At 36.9% G+C, this 21,567-nt stretch overlaps 1 protein-coding gene across 1 annotated transcript in view; it reads left to right on the top strand.

The window, feature by feature from the left end:
• Positions 1–21,161, top strand: part of LOC112056212 (F-box/WD repeat-containing protein 11) — a 34,290-nt gene extending 13,129 nt beyond the window's left edge. The window contains exons 7-12 of the mRNA XM_052890008.1: positions 1,674–1,865; positions 2,533–2,676; positions 4,771–4,961; positions 7,397–7,514; positions 8,726–9,371; positions 9,827–21,161. Of these exons, the coding sequence (XP_052745968.1) occupies positions 1,674–1,865; positions 2,533–2,676; positions 4,771–4,961; positions 7,397–7,514; positions 8,726–8,902 (822 nt within the window). The 3' untranslated portion in view covers positions 8,903–9,371; positions 9,827–21,161. The remainder of the gene's footprint in view (positions 1–1,673; positions 1,866–2,532; positions 2,677–4,770; positions 4,962–7,396; positions 7,515–8,725; positions 9,372–9,826) is intronic.
• Positions 21,162–21,567: the final 406 nt, after the last annotated feature.

Raw genomic sequence — 21,567 nt, 5'->3', positions numbered from 1 at the left:
TTAACAGTCAAAGGATCCTTTAACCCTACACACAACGTTTACAAGTGCGTGACTTCACTCAAGGTCTTTCTCTGCCAATCTAGGGTCTTATTTTGGTTACAGTTTGATTTGTTAATTAAGTTGTCCTGACAAATGTTGTGAAGCCTTTGTTTGACATTGGTTTTTTATTTTTGCGATCCACTTCTGAGTCTGCTAAAAGTATTGAAACTATCAGACACCGCGTGGTGGGGTGGGTGGTTCCCGTTCCCATACGAATACGGGGATAAAATATAGCCTATAGCCTTCCTCGATAAATGGGCTATCAATCACTGAAAGTATTTTTCAAATCGGACCAGTAGTTCCTGAGATTAGTTCGTTCAATCAAACAAACTCTTATCAAAAAAAAAATCAAAATCAAAAATCATTTATTTCAAGTAGGCTCAGTTTACAAGCACTTTTGACACGTCAGTTGACTATTTGTAAAGATTCTACCACCGGTTCGGAAGGCAGGTTCTGCTGAGAAGATACCGGCAAGAAACTCAACAGTTGCTCTTTTGAAAAAGTCATACAGTATTATAATTTACAATTAATAACAAGTACTGTTTACATTTCTTATAGTTTTACTTCCTGTGTGAAGGTGGAAGCTGATCCAACGGCCTCCAAGCATCTTTATCATTAAGGAACTCATCAATGTTGTAGTACCCTCGACTAAGTAAATGTTAGAATATAACCCTATAGTTATGGGAAATATTCCCGAGCACCCTGTGTAACATTTTTTACTGTGTAACATATTTTTTAAGCGCTTTTATCTTTAAGGAACTCAGCTTTATAATATTAGTATAGATTATATACAATACTAGCGGATGCCCGCGACTTCGTTCGCGTGAAACTCGATGTAAACTTTCAAATACCTCTACCCTACCCCTACCCTACCCCTATACCCTACCCCCACCCTATCCCTATTCTACCCCCACCCTACCCTACCCTACCCTACCCCTACCCTGCCTCTACCCTACCCGTACCCTTCTTCTTCTTTCTTCTTTTCTTCCTGGGCCTTATCCGCACTTGGCCACTAAGGTTTGGCCGTTGTACGTGGGTCCCTTCGGTGCTGGTCCCCGCCGGAGTCACTCCAGCCAACCGAGCTCGCTCCAGAAGCTTAGCAGGCCGCCCAGGTCGCCGAACGCCTCATGGAGTGTTGCTGGGGATCCAATGTGTGCTGCGCGTTGTTCAGATACACCTCTGCATCTAAGCATAACATGTATCGGGGTTTCCTCTTCCTCCATGCATGCTCTGCAAAGAGGGCTGTCGGTTATACCTAGAACCGAAAGGTGTTTGTTTAGTGAACAGTGTCCTGTCATTACTTCAGTAACAGTTTTAAGTTTGCTACGGTTTAGTTTAAGTAGTTTTGTGGTCAAACGTGAGTCGAGTCTTGGAAGAACCTGTTTTGTGTGTTTGCATTCATTAGTGTCTGCCCATGACTGATCGTGTGACATTCGTGTCTCCTATCCTACCTCTACCTTACGTTGAAATTTTTCCTGAATTTTCTTTGCTATAAACCTTACGGAGCCTAGACCTTTCCAACGAATGCAAAACCGTGGAAATCGGTTCGTGCGTTCTGGAGTTATAGCGTCAGGAAGGAAAACCCGACTTATTTTTATATACAACAATATATTATTTTACTACTATATCAACAGGAGCTCCAAGGTCACACAGGCTCGGTGCTGTGCCTGCAGTACGATGAGCGAGCCATCATATCGGGCTCCTCGGACAGCACGGTGAGGGTGTGGGACGTCACCACGGGGGCCATGCTCAACACACTCATCCACCACTGCGAGGCGGTGCTGCATCTCAGGTTTTGCAACGGGATGATGGTCACTTGCAGTAAGGTGTGTATCACATCATCACTGCTACCATACTGGTACATCACTGGATATCACAGAGGCCATTGTAAGACTGTCGATATCGACGGGATATTGCAACTGGCACTCCGTACTTCACTAGTAAGCTACTTCATGATATTTATCAATGAATAAGTTTGGCTAGGTCATGTAGGAATGCGATTTAAGGAACACAATTTAAGATCTATTTACAAAAGAAATGTTTTTTACTCCTTTTAATATTCAGTACCCTAGACATTATTAATTAATTTTCCTTATAGAAAATCAAAATCAAAAATCATTTATCTCAAGTAGGCTCAGTTTATAAGCACTTTTGACACGTCAGTTGACTATTTGTAAAGATTCTACCACCGGTTCGGAAGGCAGGTTCTGCTGAGAAGATACCGGCAAGAAACTCAACAGTTGCTCTTTTGAAATGAAAAAGTCATACAGTATTATAATTTACAATTGATAACAATTACTGTTTACATTTCTTATAGTTTTACTTTCTGTGTGAAGGTGGAAGCTGATCCAACGGCCTCCAAGCATCTTTATCATTAAGGAACTCATCAATGTTGTAGTACCCTCGACTAAGTAAATGTTAGAATATAACCCTATAGTTATGGGAAATATTCCGGAGCACCCTGTGTAACATTTTTTTTAAATAAATTTCCAGGACAGGTCGATAGCTGTATGGGACATGACGTCAACGACCGAGATAATGTTGAGACGAGTGCTGGTCGGGCACAGAGCAGCTGTCAATGTGGTGGACTTTGACGAGAAGTACATTGTCAGTGCCAGCGGTGACAGGACTATTAAGGTATGGACTTGATCTATTTTACTAACCGATTTAAAAAAAATGAGGTTTTGATATGGAGATGAACGCACCCAAATTCACCGACAAAATTTTCTGTATTTTAAGGGGAACAAGGTAAACTCATACATCCCAAATAGTTATGCCATGCAACTACACAAACCAGCATTTTTATGGATCTCTTTACATGACGTAAATGATTAAAACAATGAAACATCGATTCTATTGAAACTGTTATTATAAACACAAAGGAATGTGATCACAACATTGATTCTATAGAAACGGTTATTATAAACACATTAGAACGTGATCACAACATGAATTCTATAGAAACAGTTATTATAAACACATTAGAACGTGATCACAACATCAATTCTATAGAAACAGTTATTATAAACACATTAGAACGTGATCACAACATCAATTCTATAGAAACAGTTATTATAAACACATTAGAACGTGATCACAACATCAATTCTATAGAAACAGTTATTGTAAACACATTAGAAAGTGATCACAACATCAATTCTATAGAAACAGTTATTGTAAACACATTAGAACGTGATCACAACATCAATTCTATAGAAACAGTTATTATAAACACATAAGAACGTGATCACAACATCAATTCTATAGAAACAGTTATTGTAAACACATTAGAATGTGATCACAACATCAATTCTATAGAAACAGTTATTATAAACACATAAGAACGTGATCACAACATCAATTCTATAGAAACAGTTATTATAAACACATTAGAACGTGATCACAACATCAATTCTATAGAAACAGTTATTGTAAACACATTAGAACGTGATCACAACATTGATTCTATAGAAACGGTTATTATAAACACATAAGAACGTGATCACAACATCAATTCTATAGAAACAGTTATTATAAACACATTAGAACGTGATCACAACATCAATTCTATAGAAACAGTTATTATAAACACATTAGAACGTGATCACAACATCAATTCTATAGAAACAGTTATTATAAACACATTAGAACGTGATCACAACATCAATTCTATAGAAACAGTTATTGTAAACACATTAGAATGTGATCACATAATTTCACAGAGGGGTAACATCTAACATTCTAAGGTAATTGGTCTGAGACCACGACACATCGAGATGAGCCTAAATGCGCCTAAAGAAGTTTCACTTCAAAAAAATAAACAAGGATGATAATAATTTGCATGCCGAATTGGCAAGATACATTTACCATCTACAACTACCGACCACCTGTATATATAATGCACTAGCGGACGCCCGCAACTTCGTCCGCGTAAAATTCGATGTCAACTTTATTACTACCCCTACCCTACCCCTACCCTACCCTACCCTACCCTACGCTACCCTACCCTACCCCACCCTACCCCTACCCTACCCTACCCTACCCTACCCCACCCTACCCCTACCCTACCTCTATTTATTTTAATAAGGATTGAAGTTTAGTTGTATAAATAATGACGTAAACCTAAGTATATAAAATTAATAATTTTTAAAACACAAAAGTTACTAAGGTAATATATAGAAGATAGATATGTGGTGTCGCGGACTTTTTTGTAGAACTATTAAAGATACATAAAGTCTCCATACATTAATTTCAATTTTACACAATAGTTAAGGCAGCGCATGCGAATAAGTCTGTTTAAGAGGATTTTCGGTCCGACCTGTATGACAAAAACTGTGATAACTCGCCTAATATATATGATACCAATATAAAATATAGCCTATATCTCCCTCCCCGATAATGTAGAATTCTACTGGTGAAAGAATTTTTGAAATCGGACCAGTAGTTTCAAAGATTACCCCATTTAAAGAATGTTACAAATTTACAAACATACAAACTTTACCTCTTTATAATATTAGTATATATTAGTATAGATTTAAAAAACTGTCATCATCCCTATTAATTGACATTTGTCTCATCTGAAAGTATATTGTGATAGGAAAGATTCCATGAAATATTTTCCATTACAGTCAATGTTCTGTGCTGCTATTTTTTTTATTTTTTTTTTATTTATTTGTATTGTTAAAGTATGCGATAAAAGAATTTCAACAATACAACGGCGATCGTTTCCAGGTGTGGAACACGTCATCGTGCGAGTTCGTGCGCACGCTGAACGGTCACAAGCGCGGCATCGCGTGTCTGCAGTACCGAGACAGGCTGGTGGTGTCGGGCTCCTCCGACAACACCATCCGCCTGTGGGACATCGAGTGTGGACAGTGCATCCGCGTGCTGGAGGGGCACGAGGAGCTGGTCAGGTGTATCCGGTGAGTTATGCCACGCTACGTGACGCCACGCCATTTGACGCCACGTCACTTGACGCCACGACACTTGACGCCATGCCACTTGACGCCATGCCACTTGACGTCACGCCACTTGACGCCACGACTCTTGACCCCACACCACATGACGTCACATCACTACGCAATATTCATTATGTCACTTGACCTCACACCACATCACGACATGCTACGTCACTTGACGCCATGCCACATGACGTCACGCCATTTGACGCCACGACTCTTGACCCTGACTACATGGCATTACTAAGCACTATTCACCATGTCACATGACCTCACACCACATCACGACATGCTACGTCACTTGACGCCATGCCACATGACGCCACGCCACTTGACGCCACGACTCTTGACCCCATACCACATAACATTACATCACTGCCATATTCACCATGTCACTTGACTCCACACCATATGACATTACATCACTACCACATGACATTACATCACTACGCACTATTCACCATGTCACATTACCTCACACCACATGACAATACATCACTACGCCATATGCATCATGTCACTTAATGCCACGACTCTTGACCCCACGCCGCGTGTTTTGACGATAAGTCCTACGCCAAATGTATCAATTAAATTGGCCCCACGTCACATGACGTTACGTCACTACGCCATATGCACTATGTCACATAATGCCACGACACTTGACCCCACGCCACGTGACTTGACGGTAAGTCCTACGCCAAATGTATCAATTAAATTGGCCCCACGTCACATGACGTTACGTCACTACGCCATATGCACTATGTCACATAATGCCACGACACTTGACCCCACGCCACGTGACTTGACGGTAAGTCCTACGCCAAATGTATCAATTAAATTGGCCCTACGTCACATGACGTTACGTCACTACGCCATATGCACTATGTCACATAATACCACGACACTTGACTCCACCCCACGTAACTTGACTGTAAGTTCTACGCCAAATGCACCAATTAAATTGGCCCACACCACATGACGTTACATCACTACGCCATATTCACCATTTCACTTGAACCTATGCCATGACGTTACGTTATTACGCTATATGCACCATGTCTCTTAATGCCACGACACTTGGCCTCTCGTCACGTAACCTCGTCACGTGACGTGACAAGAGGTCAAGTAGGTAAGTCCTACGCCAAATGTATCAATTAAAATGGACCCACGCCACATGACCATGCCACTTGACGTTATGTCACTACGCCATATTCACCATTTCACTTGACCCCACACCACATGACATTTCGTCACTACGCCATATTCACCATTTCACTTGACCCCATGCCACTTGACGTTATGTCACTACGCCATATTCCCCATTTCACTTGACCCCATGCCACTTGACGTTATGTCACTACGCCATATTCACCATTTCACTTGACCCCATGCCACTTGACGTTATGTCACTACGCCATATTCACCATTTCACTTGACCCCATGCCACTTGACGTTATGTCACTACGCCATATTCACCATTTCACTTGACCCCATGCCACTTGACGTTATGTCACTACGCCATATTCACCATTTCACTTGACCCCATGCCACTTGACGTTATGTCACTACGCCATATTCACCATTTCACTTGACCCCATGCCACTTGACGTTACGTTACCACGCCATATGCACTATGTCACATAATGCCACGCCCCGTGACTTGACGGTAAGTCCAACGTCAAATGTATCACTTAAATTGGGCCCACACCACTTGAATGTTATGTCACTACGCCATATGCACCATGACACTCAATGCCACGACACTTGACCTCACGCCACATGACGTTACATCACAACGTCATATGCACCATGTCACTTAATGCTAGGACACTTAACCCCACGCCACATCACGTTACATCACTACGTCATATACAGCATGTCACTTGCCGCCACGACATTTGACCCACGCCAAATGACGTCACTCTGGTTCGTAAAGAGTAGGGAGTTAGAGAGGGGTAGCGATCAGTTGGCGGGAACGTCTTGCGATATAACGCGCTCGTCGGCTCCAGTATGTTCGTGGCGTTCGAGCCAGAGTAGGGATTTAGGGAGGGGTAGCGAACGGTTGGAGGGAATGACTTGCAAAAAAAGGCGCTCGTTGGCTCCAGTATGCTTGTGGCTGTCCACATTTCTTGTTGTGTAGTTTTTTAATGGTTACTTGGGATAGGCGGGGGAGAGTGACTTGAGTGGAAAAGGGGAGTGTTTGTTAACATTCAAAGACGTTTTTAACCCTACACACAACGTTCACAAGTGCGTAACTCCATATAAGGTTATTCTCCATTCTAGTTTCTTATTTTGGTTACAGTTTGATTTGTTAATTAAGTTGTCCCGACAAATGTTGTGAATCATGTTTGACGTTAGTTATCTTATTTTTGTTTGCTAAAACCATATATATGTCCCAGGTTCGACAACAAGCGGATAGTGAGCGGCGCGTACGACGGCAAGATCAAAGTGTGGGACCTGCGCGCGGCGCTCGACGTGCGCACGCCTCACCAGGACCTGTGCCTGAGGACTCTGGTGGTGAGTGCTGTTCTAGTGACACTGGTGATTTTAATGTACTTGGTGAAACTGGATTTTTGTATACCTGGTGAAATTGGCTACCTTGTAATGTGGTGGGGATTTAGGTAACTGGAGACTTAGGGAGGGGATGATTTTGGTGTCGTTAAGTAAAGAGAAAATAGGCTAAGTGGTTCCATAAAATTCAATTATCTTTATTTATAGGTAAATGAAGAACTTAATTAATTAATTACTATTATTTATTTGTATCTGTATATTTTAAATGGGTTTATAGCCTGAATTAAAGACAATTTTTTTTATTCTTTACAAGTTAGCCCTAGACTACAATCTCACCTGATGGTAAGTAATGATGCAATCTAAGATGGTAGCGGGCTAACTTGTCCGGAAGAGGATGAAAATCCACACCCCTTTCGGTTTCTACACGGCATCGTACCGGAACGCTAAATCGCTTGGCGGTACGTCTTTGCCGGTAGGGTGGTAACTAGCCACGGCCGAAGCCTCCCACCAGTCAGACCTGGGCCAACTAAGAAAATCTCAATCGGCCCAGCCGGGGATCGAACCCAGGACCTCCGTTTTGTAAATCCACCGCGCATACCACTGCGCCACGGAGGCCGTCAAAAATATTATTATTATTATTATTATTATTTATTTATTTAATCGCACTAGCGTTTGGCGCATTTGAAAACCTCGTAACTTTAATTTTAAGTTTTCGACTTTAATTATTACCACCATTAAATCATGACATAACTTGACTTTTCAAAATTGCTTGTAAACTAAGACTAATTGAAATAAATGATTTTTTCATCTTTATACGTCGAGCTGATTTCTTAATATATTTAGATTGAATTATTATTATTTATAAAATAATTTATATAAATACCTAACCCAACAGGCATTCTACAGTGTAAGTGAGTATTTAAGTTAATATTATTGTTATTTTCATACATATTTAAATTGTAAAGATGTAAATTTTAAATGGTGAAATTGTCATTTGAATCATTAAATATTTAATAAATAATTTGCATGCCTAATTGGCAAGATACATTTACCATCTACATCTACCGACCACCTGTATAAATAATACATGTATCTGCAAAGAAATAAATTGATTGATTGATTGATTGATTGATTGATTGATTGATTGATTGATTGATTGATTGATTGATTGATTGATTGATTAACATTTTATTAAAATTATTAAATGTTGTTCTCAGGAGCACACAGGCCGAGTGTTCCGGCTACAGTTCGACGAGTTCCAGATCGTGTCGTCATCGCACGACGACACGATTCTCGTGTGGGACTTCCTCAACTACGGCGGCGCGTCCCCCTCGCCCGCCGCGCCGCCCCCGCGCCGCTCCTCGCCCGACCACGACCGCGCCTTCTATGACTAGGTGTGTGAGCCACGCGTTGACGACCCCTGCAACTTGTTATACTAGCGATCGTCAACATTTTACAATAGTTGTAAAAGTCGCCCATACGCTAGAATACATTCCACTCACTTATTGTTGAAGGGGTCGTCAACAACCTGCAACTTGTAACACCAGAGGTCGTCAACATTTTATAATATTTGTACAAGAAGCGTTTTCGCTAGAATACAGTCCACATGACTAGGTGTGTGAGTCACGTGTTGACGACCCTGCATTTTGTTACACCAGGTATCGTCAACATTTTATAAATTTGTAAAAGCCGCGTTTTCGCTAGAATACAGTCCACTCACTTAAAATGGCTGGTCTTGTGTCGTCATCGCACGACGCGATTCTCGTGTAGGACTTCCTCAACTACGGCGGCGCGTCCCCCTCGCCCGCCGCGCCGCCCCCGCGCCGCTCCTCGCCCGACCACGACCGCGCCTTCTATGACTAGGTGTGTGAGCCACGCGTTGACGACCCCTGCAACTTGTTACACCAGGGATCGTCAACATTTTACAATAGTTGTAAAAGTCCCCCGTACGCTAGAATACAGTCCACTCACTTATCGAGAGATCGTCAACATGTTATACTAGAGATCGTCAACATTTAATAATAGTTGTATAAGCCGCGTTTTCGCTAGAATACAGTCCACTCACATATAATAGCTGGTCTTGTGTCGTCATCGCACGACCACGCCTTTTATGACTAGGTTTCTCAGCCACATGTTAACGACCCCTGCCACTTGTAACACCAGAGATCGTCAACATTTTTCAATAGTAGTAAAAACCTTATTGAATAGCAGTACAGTTTTGAAATAAATAAGCAAAGTAAGCAACATGTTGATGATACCAGCAAGTTAGAACAGAGGTTGACAACCTTTTTTAATTAAAATTTCATTTTCTGTTACAGGTTTTACTCAAAGACCACATTTGTACGTTATTCACGTAATAACGGGCATACAAATGGCGTTCGCGCCGAAGAATTGAACACACGTGGTGTGAAGTGATTACAAGTGAAGTGCAGTGAATACAAGTGACGATTTAATTGATTAAGTTAATTAACTTTATGTATGACTCGAGTCCAAAGTGCCTAGTGCACAAAGTTACCTGGAGATAACTGAAGATTTTGACAACTGCTGCCCGCCTGGCTGTTTCAATCTGGGATGTTGGGTTAAGTAAGTGTACACAGTCTTGTATAACATTGTTTTACTGTAAACAATCTACTGACTACTTTGTGTGACCCACCAACCTGTTTCATACTGGTTTGATGGGCACGTTGCGAAATCTTGTATAAAATTACATAGAAATGAATAGACCAGGCGCTGTGAGGTATTGAGTGTAAATAATTTGGAGACTGCATTCTTGTTACAGTTTTAAACTCAGAAAATAAGGCAGATTATGATTCTGTATGTTGCTAAGACGTTTGTTAATCCATTATTTTACCCCCTTTTGGTGTAGAGGGTGTGGTCTGAATAAATTTGTATCTGTTTTATTGCTTATTTCATTAAGAATATCCAGTTTTTTAACCGACTTCCAAAAAGGAGGAGGTTCTACTTTCGGCTGTATGTTTTTTTTTTATGTATGTCCATCATTTGTGGACCGATTTTGAAAATTCTTTTTTTTTATCATGACATGACACTAATGGCTAATATATTTAAAGACACAAAAAAGTAAAAATGTATCACTCCAAAACTACTAATTGAATACAACTGAAACTTGGCAAAATTTGAGTTTATACTATGAAGATAAAAAGATTCCGACGAATTGATAACCTCCTCCTTTTTTTTAAGTCGGTTAAAAACACCAAAAGGAGCACTGTGTAAAGGGAATAGCAAACCTCCTTGTGACATGGATAATCGTAATCTGCACGCTTTTCTGAGTTCAAATCTGCAAACAGAATGCGTTCTTGGAATTATGCACACTCAATACCTCACAGCGCCTGGTCTACTTGTTAGTCAAGTGTATTTTGAATACTTTGTGTAATAACCCAATCTGAAATGGTGGGCTAATGTAAGTGTTATATGCAATCTTATAAAGAATGGGATAAGAATACACTATATTATTGTATTTTATTAAATTATCTGACATTGTGGAATAACCCACCAAGTTGTTTCAAACCAGATTTGTGGGCTACTTAAGTAAAATGCAGAATTTGTATAAAACAGAATTGCAGTTGTAAAGGCAGCCTTAACGCAAGCAATGTTAAATTAATTGATATACTTGCTAGGATTTTTAAAATGTCCATCTATTTGTTACTTAGACCAATTACCTTGGACTTGTATGGAATTATAGCATGGATTATCACATAGGCTACTGTTTATCCCGGAACAATCCATGGTTCCCGAGGGATTTGTGAAAAAATAAAGTCACGGGCGTCCGCTAGTGATCATATCATGCCTCAATAGCTCAACGGTAAGAGCGGTCGGACTCATCACCGAGGGGTGGTGGTTCGATCCCCGCCCCGTTGGTCTATTGTCGTACCCACTGCTAGCACAGTCTTTCCCGACTTGTTGGGAGGGGATTAGGAATATTGGTCATATTAAAAAAAAATATATAGTGTTGACAGAGGGGTAACCTCTAGCGAGGCAGGTCCTAAAGGTAATTGGTCTAAGACTTACTATGACTACTACCTTTAGTTTGGTAGGCAGATTATTTACAAACCGATTAGTCATTCCAGTCAGTAAATATAACTGTCACTGAAATGTCATTTTCACTCAACTGAAAAGTTGGAGGTGCATGCCCCGGACCGGATTCGAACCCACACCCTCCGGAATCGGAGGCAGAGGTCATATCCACTGGGCTGTCACGGCTCAATGAGTAATATACAAACAAAAATGGAGTGATTTTAAAATACTATTGTGTATGGTATTAGGGATACTGCCGAAAACTTGTCAAAAATTGTCAAAAATTGTCAAGGATATGCTTATATTGTAACTAATAAATGTATATATTAGAAAATCACTAGTGTGTTGTTTCGATCTTGAAAATAATTGGGGTTTTGACTATCTTTTGACTAGTACTGTATTTTTTTTTTATTAATGCGTATTCTGGTCGGCGTATGTCCGACAGAACGTAATTAGTTTGAACAGTCGGTTGAACGCCGACCAAAAGACGCGTGAGCGCCTGATCTATAATAGGGTATAATTATTTTTTTTATTTTAAATTAATGTATGCTAATAGTATAAGAGCCGTGGTAGCCCAGTGGATATGACCTCTGCCTCCGATTTCGGAGGGTGTGGGTTCGAATCCGGTCCGGGGCATGCACCTCCAACTTTTCAGTTGTGTGCATTTTATGGAAATAAATATCACGTGTCTCAAACGGTGAAGGAAAACATCGTGAGGAAACCTGCATACCAGAGAATTTCTTAATTCACTGCGTGTGTGAAGTCTGCCAATCCGCATTGGGCCAGCGTGGTGGACTATTGGCCTAACCCCTCTCATTCTGAGAGGAGACTCGAGCTCAGCAGTGAGCCGTATATGGGTTGATAACGACGATGCTAATAGTGTTTAACTAAGAAATTTAAATAATTTTTCCAAAAGATAGCTGGAAGATGTGTAGCTAGATATAGCAGTCAAAAATTAAAAAAAAAAAAATTATAGTAAATAAAATTAAATATTATGTATTGTTTTATATACAAATTCATCGGTCCATTTGAGAATAAATTTAGTAAGTTTGAAACATAATTCAAAGACTGCGTTTTTATAAACAAAATCAGCATTTAATTTCAATATTTTAGATGTTTTGAAGTTAGTCAAATACCCAATTGAATTTTTAACAGCTGTCAAAAAATGCAATCTCGTCTACCAAGGTTGCTTTTTTGACAGTTCAAAACATAATATGATATATATATAGAAGTAATTACGATTTTAAATTACGGCTTAAGCTAAATAAAGTATTATTGTAATTCGTCTTTATATTTGTACATACGAACTGATATTTTGTACGGTTGAGGAGAAAATTTTGTTCTTTACTTTACATTTGAAAAACATGTTTTTCATTAATCATGTTATCTATATAGCAAGATAGTTTTTTGGAAATCGTTAGTATCAAAGTCATTGTAATCTGCAATTTTTACCCGACTGCAAGAAGGGTTATGTTTTTCGCGCGTATCTTGTATGTATGTATGTATGTATGTATGTAATATTCTTTATTACCTCATATCTTCCAAACCGCTGGACGGATTTTCGTAATTAAGATATCGTTAGATTTGTCTTAATAACCCAAGTGTTCTTAGATAGGTGAAATTAAAAAAAAACAACAAGACGACTGTGAGACGCTATAGACTCGAGGTGAAAAAAAATTTTTTTTTTTTACTATTGCAACATGGGTATCAAAATCAAGGGCTTTTTGTGAGGAATTCAAAATGGTATAACATAGCCATGTTAAAAAAAACTATAATTAGAAAAACGTTATTTATTAATTGTCTATACAAAATACGCGAGGCGGATGACTATAAGGTGCGAGGTTTATGAAGTGAAGTTATATAACACCTAAAATATACTAAACTAAATATATTGATTATAAAAATCGGACAAGTGCGAGTCAGATTCGCCCACCGAGGGTTCCGTAGATCTTTTTGAATATTTACTTAACCTCGGTTGGACGTAGGTATAAATTATCGTACTTTGTAACATGTAACCAACAAATAAATCCGAAATTCACCATCTATCGTAACTAAAAAGGTGTGAAATAAATAAATTAATTAAACAAATAAAAAAACCCGACTGCATAAATTATACAAAAACTGAAAAGAAAAAAACAAGCTCAGTCCAGAAGTGTAGAAAGCAATTAGAAAACAGTCGGGACCTGTAAAAAAATGTAGACGAAAATCATTCTATTCAATATAATAGGTCCCGACTGTTTTCTAATTGCTTTCTACACTTCTGGACTGAGCTTGTTTTTTTCTTTTCAGTTTTTGTATAATTTATGCAGTCGGGTTTTTTTATTTGTTTAATTAATTTATTTTTTGTTATTTTAAATTGCTCAAGGCATAAGTTTCTCAAAAGACAGTGGGATTTAAACTTCATATATATCTTTCTTATGGGGTTTTTTCTTCTCTTTTAAGTTTTATTTTTTAAATCATGGCTTCAATGTCTAGGTCAAATCTGTTAGTATTTATGGAACCAACTCCAAAACCAAAAAATATATTTTTTGTTTATATTAATATTAAATCCGCTTTCAAAAGTACAGAGCTTATGTTTTCTTCTTGATCGTGCAAAAATTGTAAAATAAATGAAAAAAAAAAAAATAAGATTTAGTAAAACTATAGAAATTGCGTTGTAAAGTAATCGCTAGATAAATGTTGAGGGTGTGACCACAAAATTAATAAAAAAAAAAATGTACTTTTTTTACATACATTTTACTTTTTTATGGTGTTTTACTTATTTGTCTAATTGTGTCTTCAAAATTGAACGTGGTTTTTAACCACAGTTAAAAGGACGTCAAGAACAGCGGGCTTATTACGTAACTCGGTGTACTATTCAAATAATAAGTCACTAAAAATTTTTTTTTTATCGTATTATCGTTTTTGTGATCATCTAAAGTGTTTTTCAATTTTTTTTTTAAATTTTTTTTTTTTTTTTTTTTTTTTTTTTATTCTTCTTTAGATTAAACAGTTTTTCAGATAACAATGGTACGGTGACAGATGACTTTTTACGGAAGGGCCTTGATTGCGCCATTTTACATCCAATGCCAGTGATTTTTTGTTTTAACGATCATCTAACATAAATATTTCAACGAAATTACGTATTATTCAATTAATACCAGTACTATACTAATTTAATTTTATGTAAAATGAGGTTAATTATGTAATTTCGCTAATGTAATGTATTTATGTAATGTAAAAACAAAGTTAAGATGGTTGTGAAAATGAAAATATGATGAAAAACGATGAAGTGACTGATTATTTGCATGGTACACTGACATATAATAACCGTACAGGACAGATCTCAGGCAATATATCGCATTGGCCCCAATTTCCCCTTATGCAGAGGTCTGGACCTTACTGGGTCCGCTAGAGAGAGAGTTCTTCTATCCCTTGGGCCCCACCCTGGGTCTCTGACAGAGATAGAATTTGCTGTTTCAATTATTCAAGCATATGTAATTTCTATTGAAATGAAATGAAATGAAATGAAAATTTATTGTTTTATCAAGTTTACATATATGATTGATGATTGGGCTGGGACCTTCTATTAAGTACTAGACCTGTATCAGAAAGCCCCGCTCTTCCTCAACTATAATATTATTATAATTATAAAATAAAAACAATAATTTTAACATAAATCAAATAATACATAATTTTCTTTCAATTCTAACGTGCAAAATAAGTGAGATAAGAATAAAATTGTTGTTTTCTATTTCAAGGACTCTTTATTCTAGAGAAGTTGATTAATGAAATTTACCCACAATCATCCCTTGCACTGGCATAAACTCCACAGTTGACATATACTTGGCACATAGAGTCACAGAAATTATTATTTTGTATAAATAGTACTTGAAATAAGGGTGATTTACTTGTATATTTTCCCTTATTTAGAGTTGCTGTATCATTATTTTATTCCTTAAAAACACCCTTGGGGGTAAACCTGCATGCATTTTTAGTGCAGGAGCATATTTTGAAAAAAATAGAAAAATCGGTAAACAAAAACCGGTTTTAGTGTTACGACTAAAAATGTCCCATCACTAAAACTAAGGCTCCTTGCATACGACCAACCATAGCGACCGATTGGTGACAGTTTGAACAGGATGGTGGTTGTAAAAAAATATTTAAAATGGCGACGCTTTTTCCTGTATCACAGAAGACCAGCCAGCTGCATAGCATGTTATATAATGATATTTTTTGCTTTAGATAGGGCGCTAGCGAATCAAAACTGAGGCGGACAAATGTGTATAATTGACCGCATTTCATTTAGTCGCTTATTATTAACGAAAGTTATTTAAACACAATACCTAAATAAAGTCTACAATGTCGAGTTGTGTGCTTAGTAAGTGAAAAAACTATATATACATACATATATACTCAGAGGCACAATTATCCGCTCACTTTAATATGACGCGAATTAAGTGGCCGGATACTTGTGCCTCTGAGTGTATAATGTAGGTAAACACAAAATTGTGCATGTGTGCCTCAGATCAATTATAGAAGGACCTGTATCGCACTCATAGTCACGAACAAAATAGTCTGTCATTTTCTGAAGAAAACGAGCTTACATTTGGTATATATCTTGTACTAAACTAGAAGTTTTTGTCCGACTTTTACACCATTCAATTACACAAAAAGGTATTTTACGGAGCTCTTTAATCGACAAACACGATTACAACTATTTAACACTGATTATATAGAGACAGTTTTTATAATCGCATTAGATCGTTGATCATATACTTTGACAGAAAAGTAACATCTAGCGAGGCAGGTCCTATACAATAATTAGTCTGAGACGTGTGCGCTCAGTGGAGTAGCTAAATTCAGATCACTTTTTGCGGTGATTTTGGTAACCTATCTATAGTATACAATAATCATTGATGCTATCCATAGATACATTTCCTGTATACAAGGATAATTGTGTTCTTATTAATGCCTACTCGGATGCCTATGCACGCCATTGTGAAGAAATAGGAAATTGAGAAGTTTAGTAAAATAATAAAAAAGGTAACCATAATATAAAATAATGTGGTCGCACCCGTATATGTATAATAAATATCAAATATAATTAATTATAAAATTGCCTGTTCAAATTGAATGTTACCCGGTCAAAGTAACACTATTTTAGTGGATTTTTTTTGAATAGCACAGCCGTTGTCGGCTGCAGCACGCCTTATTTTTGTCGGCGTGTGCCCGACGAGCGGGGAACTGGTCGGGCGTACGCCGACGGTGTAATTTTTGATAGGTATAGTAATAACACCAATAATGCAATAAATATTAGTGGATACGTTTATATTAAAAATAAGGAAAGCCTGCCCGACAGTTGTCAGTAAATAGTAATTAACCGGAAAATGAGAAATATAGGTAAATGAATTTCTAGAAATTTCTTATTTGCGAGATACATGAATGACTCATTTTTTCTCTAATTTGCAATATAGTTTATCAACTGTATACCTAATTATTATTGTGCTCGTGCGGATTACCTTGACACCTGACTCGAATGATGTTTGTGAAGTCCTTTTCATTAAAGAAGTCCCCCAAACGCGGCGCTGATGTCTTAAAGGCTCAGACCAATTATAGAAGGACCTGTATCGTACTCATAGTCACGAACAAAATTGTCTGTCATTTTCTGAAGAAAACGAGCTTACATTTGGTATATATCTTATACTAAACTAGAAGTTTTTGCCAAAATTCAATTGCACAAAAAGGTATTTTTAGGGAGCTCTTTAACCGACGAACACGATTACAACTATTTAACATCGATACTATAGAGACAGTTTTTGTAATCGCATTAGATCGTTGATCATAATACTTTGACAGAAAAATAACGTCTAGCGAGGCAGGTCCTATACAATAATTGGTCTGAGCTTAAGGGTCTTATTGTCGTAAGGCGCAGTCAATTTTAGTTCACGTTTTAGCCGCGGGACATTTTTCATGAAAAGGACTCTACTGTGTTTGTATGGACGTGTCAAGTAAATGCGCACGGGTTATGCACACAGTCTTCACAAATATAGGTATAATAATCGTACAGTACGATTTCGGATACACATTTTGTCTGTACATAAATATGATGTTGTTAATGTGATTGTTCCTTTATAGTTCAAGAGACCACGATCATTATACCTACGCTATAGTTTAAAATTAAATGTCACCTGTGTTTGGCGTGTGCTTAAATTTAATATCAAAAACCTAGGTTAAGTTTAAATATTTTCTATTCATATCGTTTTTGAATAAATGTCCATTTATATAGAATATTGTTTTAAAACAATAAATAATTATAATTGCCCAAGTAATATTCATCGATCTCCTATTAAAAAGTGGATGCACAATCAGCGACCAAAAAACGTACCCACTCAATGAGTGCCAAACACAACTACTTGGCACTCAATTGAAGTAGTCGCATTTGCAAATTCAACCTTAAACTCGATACTTAAGGTTGAATTTGCTCTGAATTTGGGATTTTATTGAACATTGGACTATATTTAAAGGCTTTAGGTATAATTTTCTTTACCAATAATTCTAAACTGTCTAAAGCAAAATTGGCCAGTTTTTAAGTGAATTTTTTTACATGTTTTATTATATGAGGTCGATGGTAATATTGTGGTTTAGCGACATTTTTTTAAACAACGTGTCTTGATTTTTAAGACTTATTTTAATAATACAATTTAAATCATGATCATGAGAGTGACGGCCTCCGTGGCGCAGTGGTATGCGCGGTGGATTTACAAGACGGAGGTCCTGGGTTCGATCCCCGGCTAGGCAGATTGAGATTTTCTTAATTTGTCCAGGTCTGGCTGGTGGGAGGCTTTGGCCGTGGCTAGTTACCACCCTACCGGCAAAGACGTACCGCCAAGCGATTTAGCGTTCCGGTACGATGCCGTGTAGAAACCGAAAGGGGTGTGGATTTTCATCCTCCTCCTAACAAGTTAGCCCGCTTCCATCTTAGACTGCATCATCACTTACCATCAGGTGAGATTGTAGTCAAGGGCTAACTTGTAAAGAATAAAAAAAAAAAAAAAAGAGTTATCATGAGAAAATTGTGTTACAGTAATGTTATGTTTTAGTATTTAAATAATATTTAATTCAGATCTTAGGTAATAGGTTTTTTTAATGACTCTCTATTGTAATGATCTCAGATCGATTTATTTTTTTCCGGGGCACACATTATGTTAATAAATCAAAAATTAGTCAATATTTTTTTTTATTTGTTCTTTATAATGATCAATTTAATTAAATTTTCATTTGGTTGTTTAATGTGAATAAATAATTATATTTAATGATACGTTTATATGTATATTGATGTAATTTTAAATTATTTTAAACTCACCTCTACAATGCTAGTGAAGTAAACACAATGTATTGAAAAGCTTAGTGGTTATGATCACGTATTGACGGTGAAAACGAAATATTTACACAGCAAGTAAAGTTAACATTGCAGGTGAGATGTGCAAAGTTTTATATTTCCACACTAGTGTCGAAATTGAAAATTGACGATTAGAATTTTTTCTTACAGATTTGCGATTGATTTTATTCTGTATTTTGATAGCAGCATAATACCCGAGGTTTCACCTGCATTATCATAACTTTAAATTCCATTCCCGTGATAATGCGGAGATAAAATATAGTCTATGTTACTCCTTGATAACGTAGCTTTCAATTTTTGAAAGATTTTTTCAAATCGGTCTAGTAGTTTCCTAGTGCAATGTGCAAACAAACGAACAATCAAATATTTCCTCTTTATAGTATTAGTATAGACAAGGTGTCGCTTGGTTAATTCGTTTCCACCGTCGAAATGTGGGCTCTTACACTATTTCAATAGATAAATATTGGTATGGAAGAAAAAATTTCTTTCTACTATAGCGAAGGTTGTTGTGACCGAGGGCTCTTGGCCTATTTTTCTTGTGTATAAATCGAATTAATCTCGGGATCCATTAAAATAGTTTTATTCGAATGTATAAATTTTGTTACTGATTATAATTTAATACCTATTTAGGTACTAAGTAGCTTGGAGATGCGATTTTTTTTTTAATTTTATTTAAGACATGTGCTTATAACGATTAAGGTGTGGTCACATTGACTGGTTACGTTTCGGAATTAACAACTGAACAATGAATAATTGATTTATTGTATTTATTATCTCTACAACGTAGAGTAACTACCTTGAGTGAGGTGTTAGAAGGCGTTATTTTGCTAAAGTTCATTATGAACAATGAATACTTAATTCATTTATTAGTACTCTGTACAATGTAGAGTCAACCACCTATCATGATGATGTACCGGTTTCGTAGTCAAACGTAAGTATAGTGTCCCGAATACTAAAAAGTTTTATTTGTAAAAAAATACAAATAAATTAATTATTTAAAGTTTTAAGAAACAAAATTTGGGTTTAGCACCTAAAGATTTTTTTTTTAAATTTAATTTTAAAAAGTCAATGTTGTTAAAATTCCATATGTGCAGCTATTCACCAGTCGCAGTGACTGCAGTTATAGAATTAACGAAGTACTGCGTTAAATCAGTTCGTCATGAAGGCAGCCGTTAAATGTACATAGATTGTTCACAAAAAACGAAGGAATTGGTTCATTAATGTTTAACTGTAAGTTGTAGATTTTTTTTAATGTCGATAGTAATATTTAAAGACGGAATAGTTGCTTGTTTTAATGGTATTTTTTATTTTTTTTAATGCTAATATTTTGTGATTGATTTGATCATAGAAACACGTATAAAAACAAGTGTATACAGACATATTTTAGCGCCATAGACTACGTTATTTTTTTTTCATAAGCCATGAATGTTGTAGTCAAGTGCAAATGAAACTAAAAACTACATTTTGTTCCATTAAGCGGAAGGTCTGTGGTCAGGAGACAAGCAGACAGAAGATGGACGCGTTAATAAATAGTTTATTAATGTCCTGTTTAATAAAGACTGATATTCATGAATTATTATAATTATGTACATTGTCTTATTCAAACATTTGTGTGAGTGCGTGTTGTGGATTTGCTAAGAAAGGTTAAAGTTCATTATTTATATAAATTTTTATTTATATTTACCGAGGTCACGCATTGAACCATACCAGTATATGAGTGAATAATTTCTTAAGAAAATTAATGAGAAAATTGTTTGTTTTCTCTGTGGGTGTTATTGTTATGGTAATACCCTTGCCCCATAATTTACTGAATGTTTAAAAAATGGTAGTTCGAGTATGGCTAGTTACTGCCTAACTGACTTAACGTATCTTAAAGTACGTATTTAGGAAACAAAAAAGTCTTTTAATTTTGTTTGTTAATAAGAATAAGCCAAATCAATCAATCTATTTATTACAATACTCGTATATAAACATTTTTTAATTGTGACTATAATATTAAAACATTGTAAAGTAGATCAAAAATAACGGTTGCCTTCATGACGAAACTCATGCTGTTTAACGGCAGACCTCATGACAAATGTCATGCTGTAAATCCCTATTAGTTGTAATTATTTTTTATGGTTAAAGCGGGATAGATTCGCTATTCTAGCACGAAGAAAGTTGAATATATATCGAGTAATTGTGTATAATATTATTATTTTGTAAGTAAATTAATAAATTACTATTGATTTTTGCTTAAATTTGTTTCTTTTTATTTCTTCCATTACCAAAAGTGTTGAATAAAACAAAGTTGGTGACTCCTGACTTCGTCCGCGTGGAATAGTTTTTTACAAATCCCTCGGGAACCATGGATTTTTCCGGGATGAAAAGTAGCCTATGTGTTAATCCAGAGTAAAAAACTATTTCCTTTTAAAAGTTCATCCAAATCGGTGCAGTAGTGGCGACGTTGAAGAGTAACGAACATCCAAGCAAACTTTCGCGTTTATAACATTAGTATGATTAGTAGGACGGTGCGACGGCCTCCGTGGCGCAGTGGTATTCGCGGTGGATTTACAAAACGGAGGGCCTGGGTTCGATCCCCGGCTGGGTCGATTGTGATTTTCTTAATTGGACCAGGTCTTGCTGGTGGGAGGCTTCGGCCGTGGC

Source organism: Bicyclus anynana, chromosome 26 (genome assembly GCF_947172395.1).
Source record: "Bicyclus anynana chromosome 26, ilBicAnyn1.1, whole genome shotgun sequence".
Lineage (NCBI taxonomy): Eukaryota > Metazoa > Arthropoda > Insecta > Lepidoptera > Nymphalidae > Bicyclus > Bicyclus anynana.
This window is presented reverse-complemented; position numbering and strand designations above follow the sequence as displayed.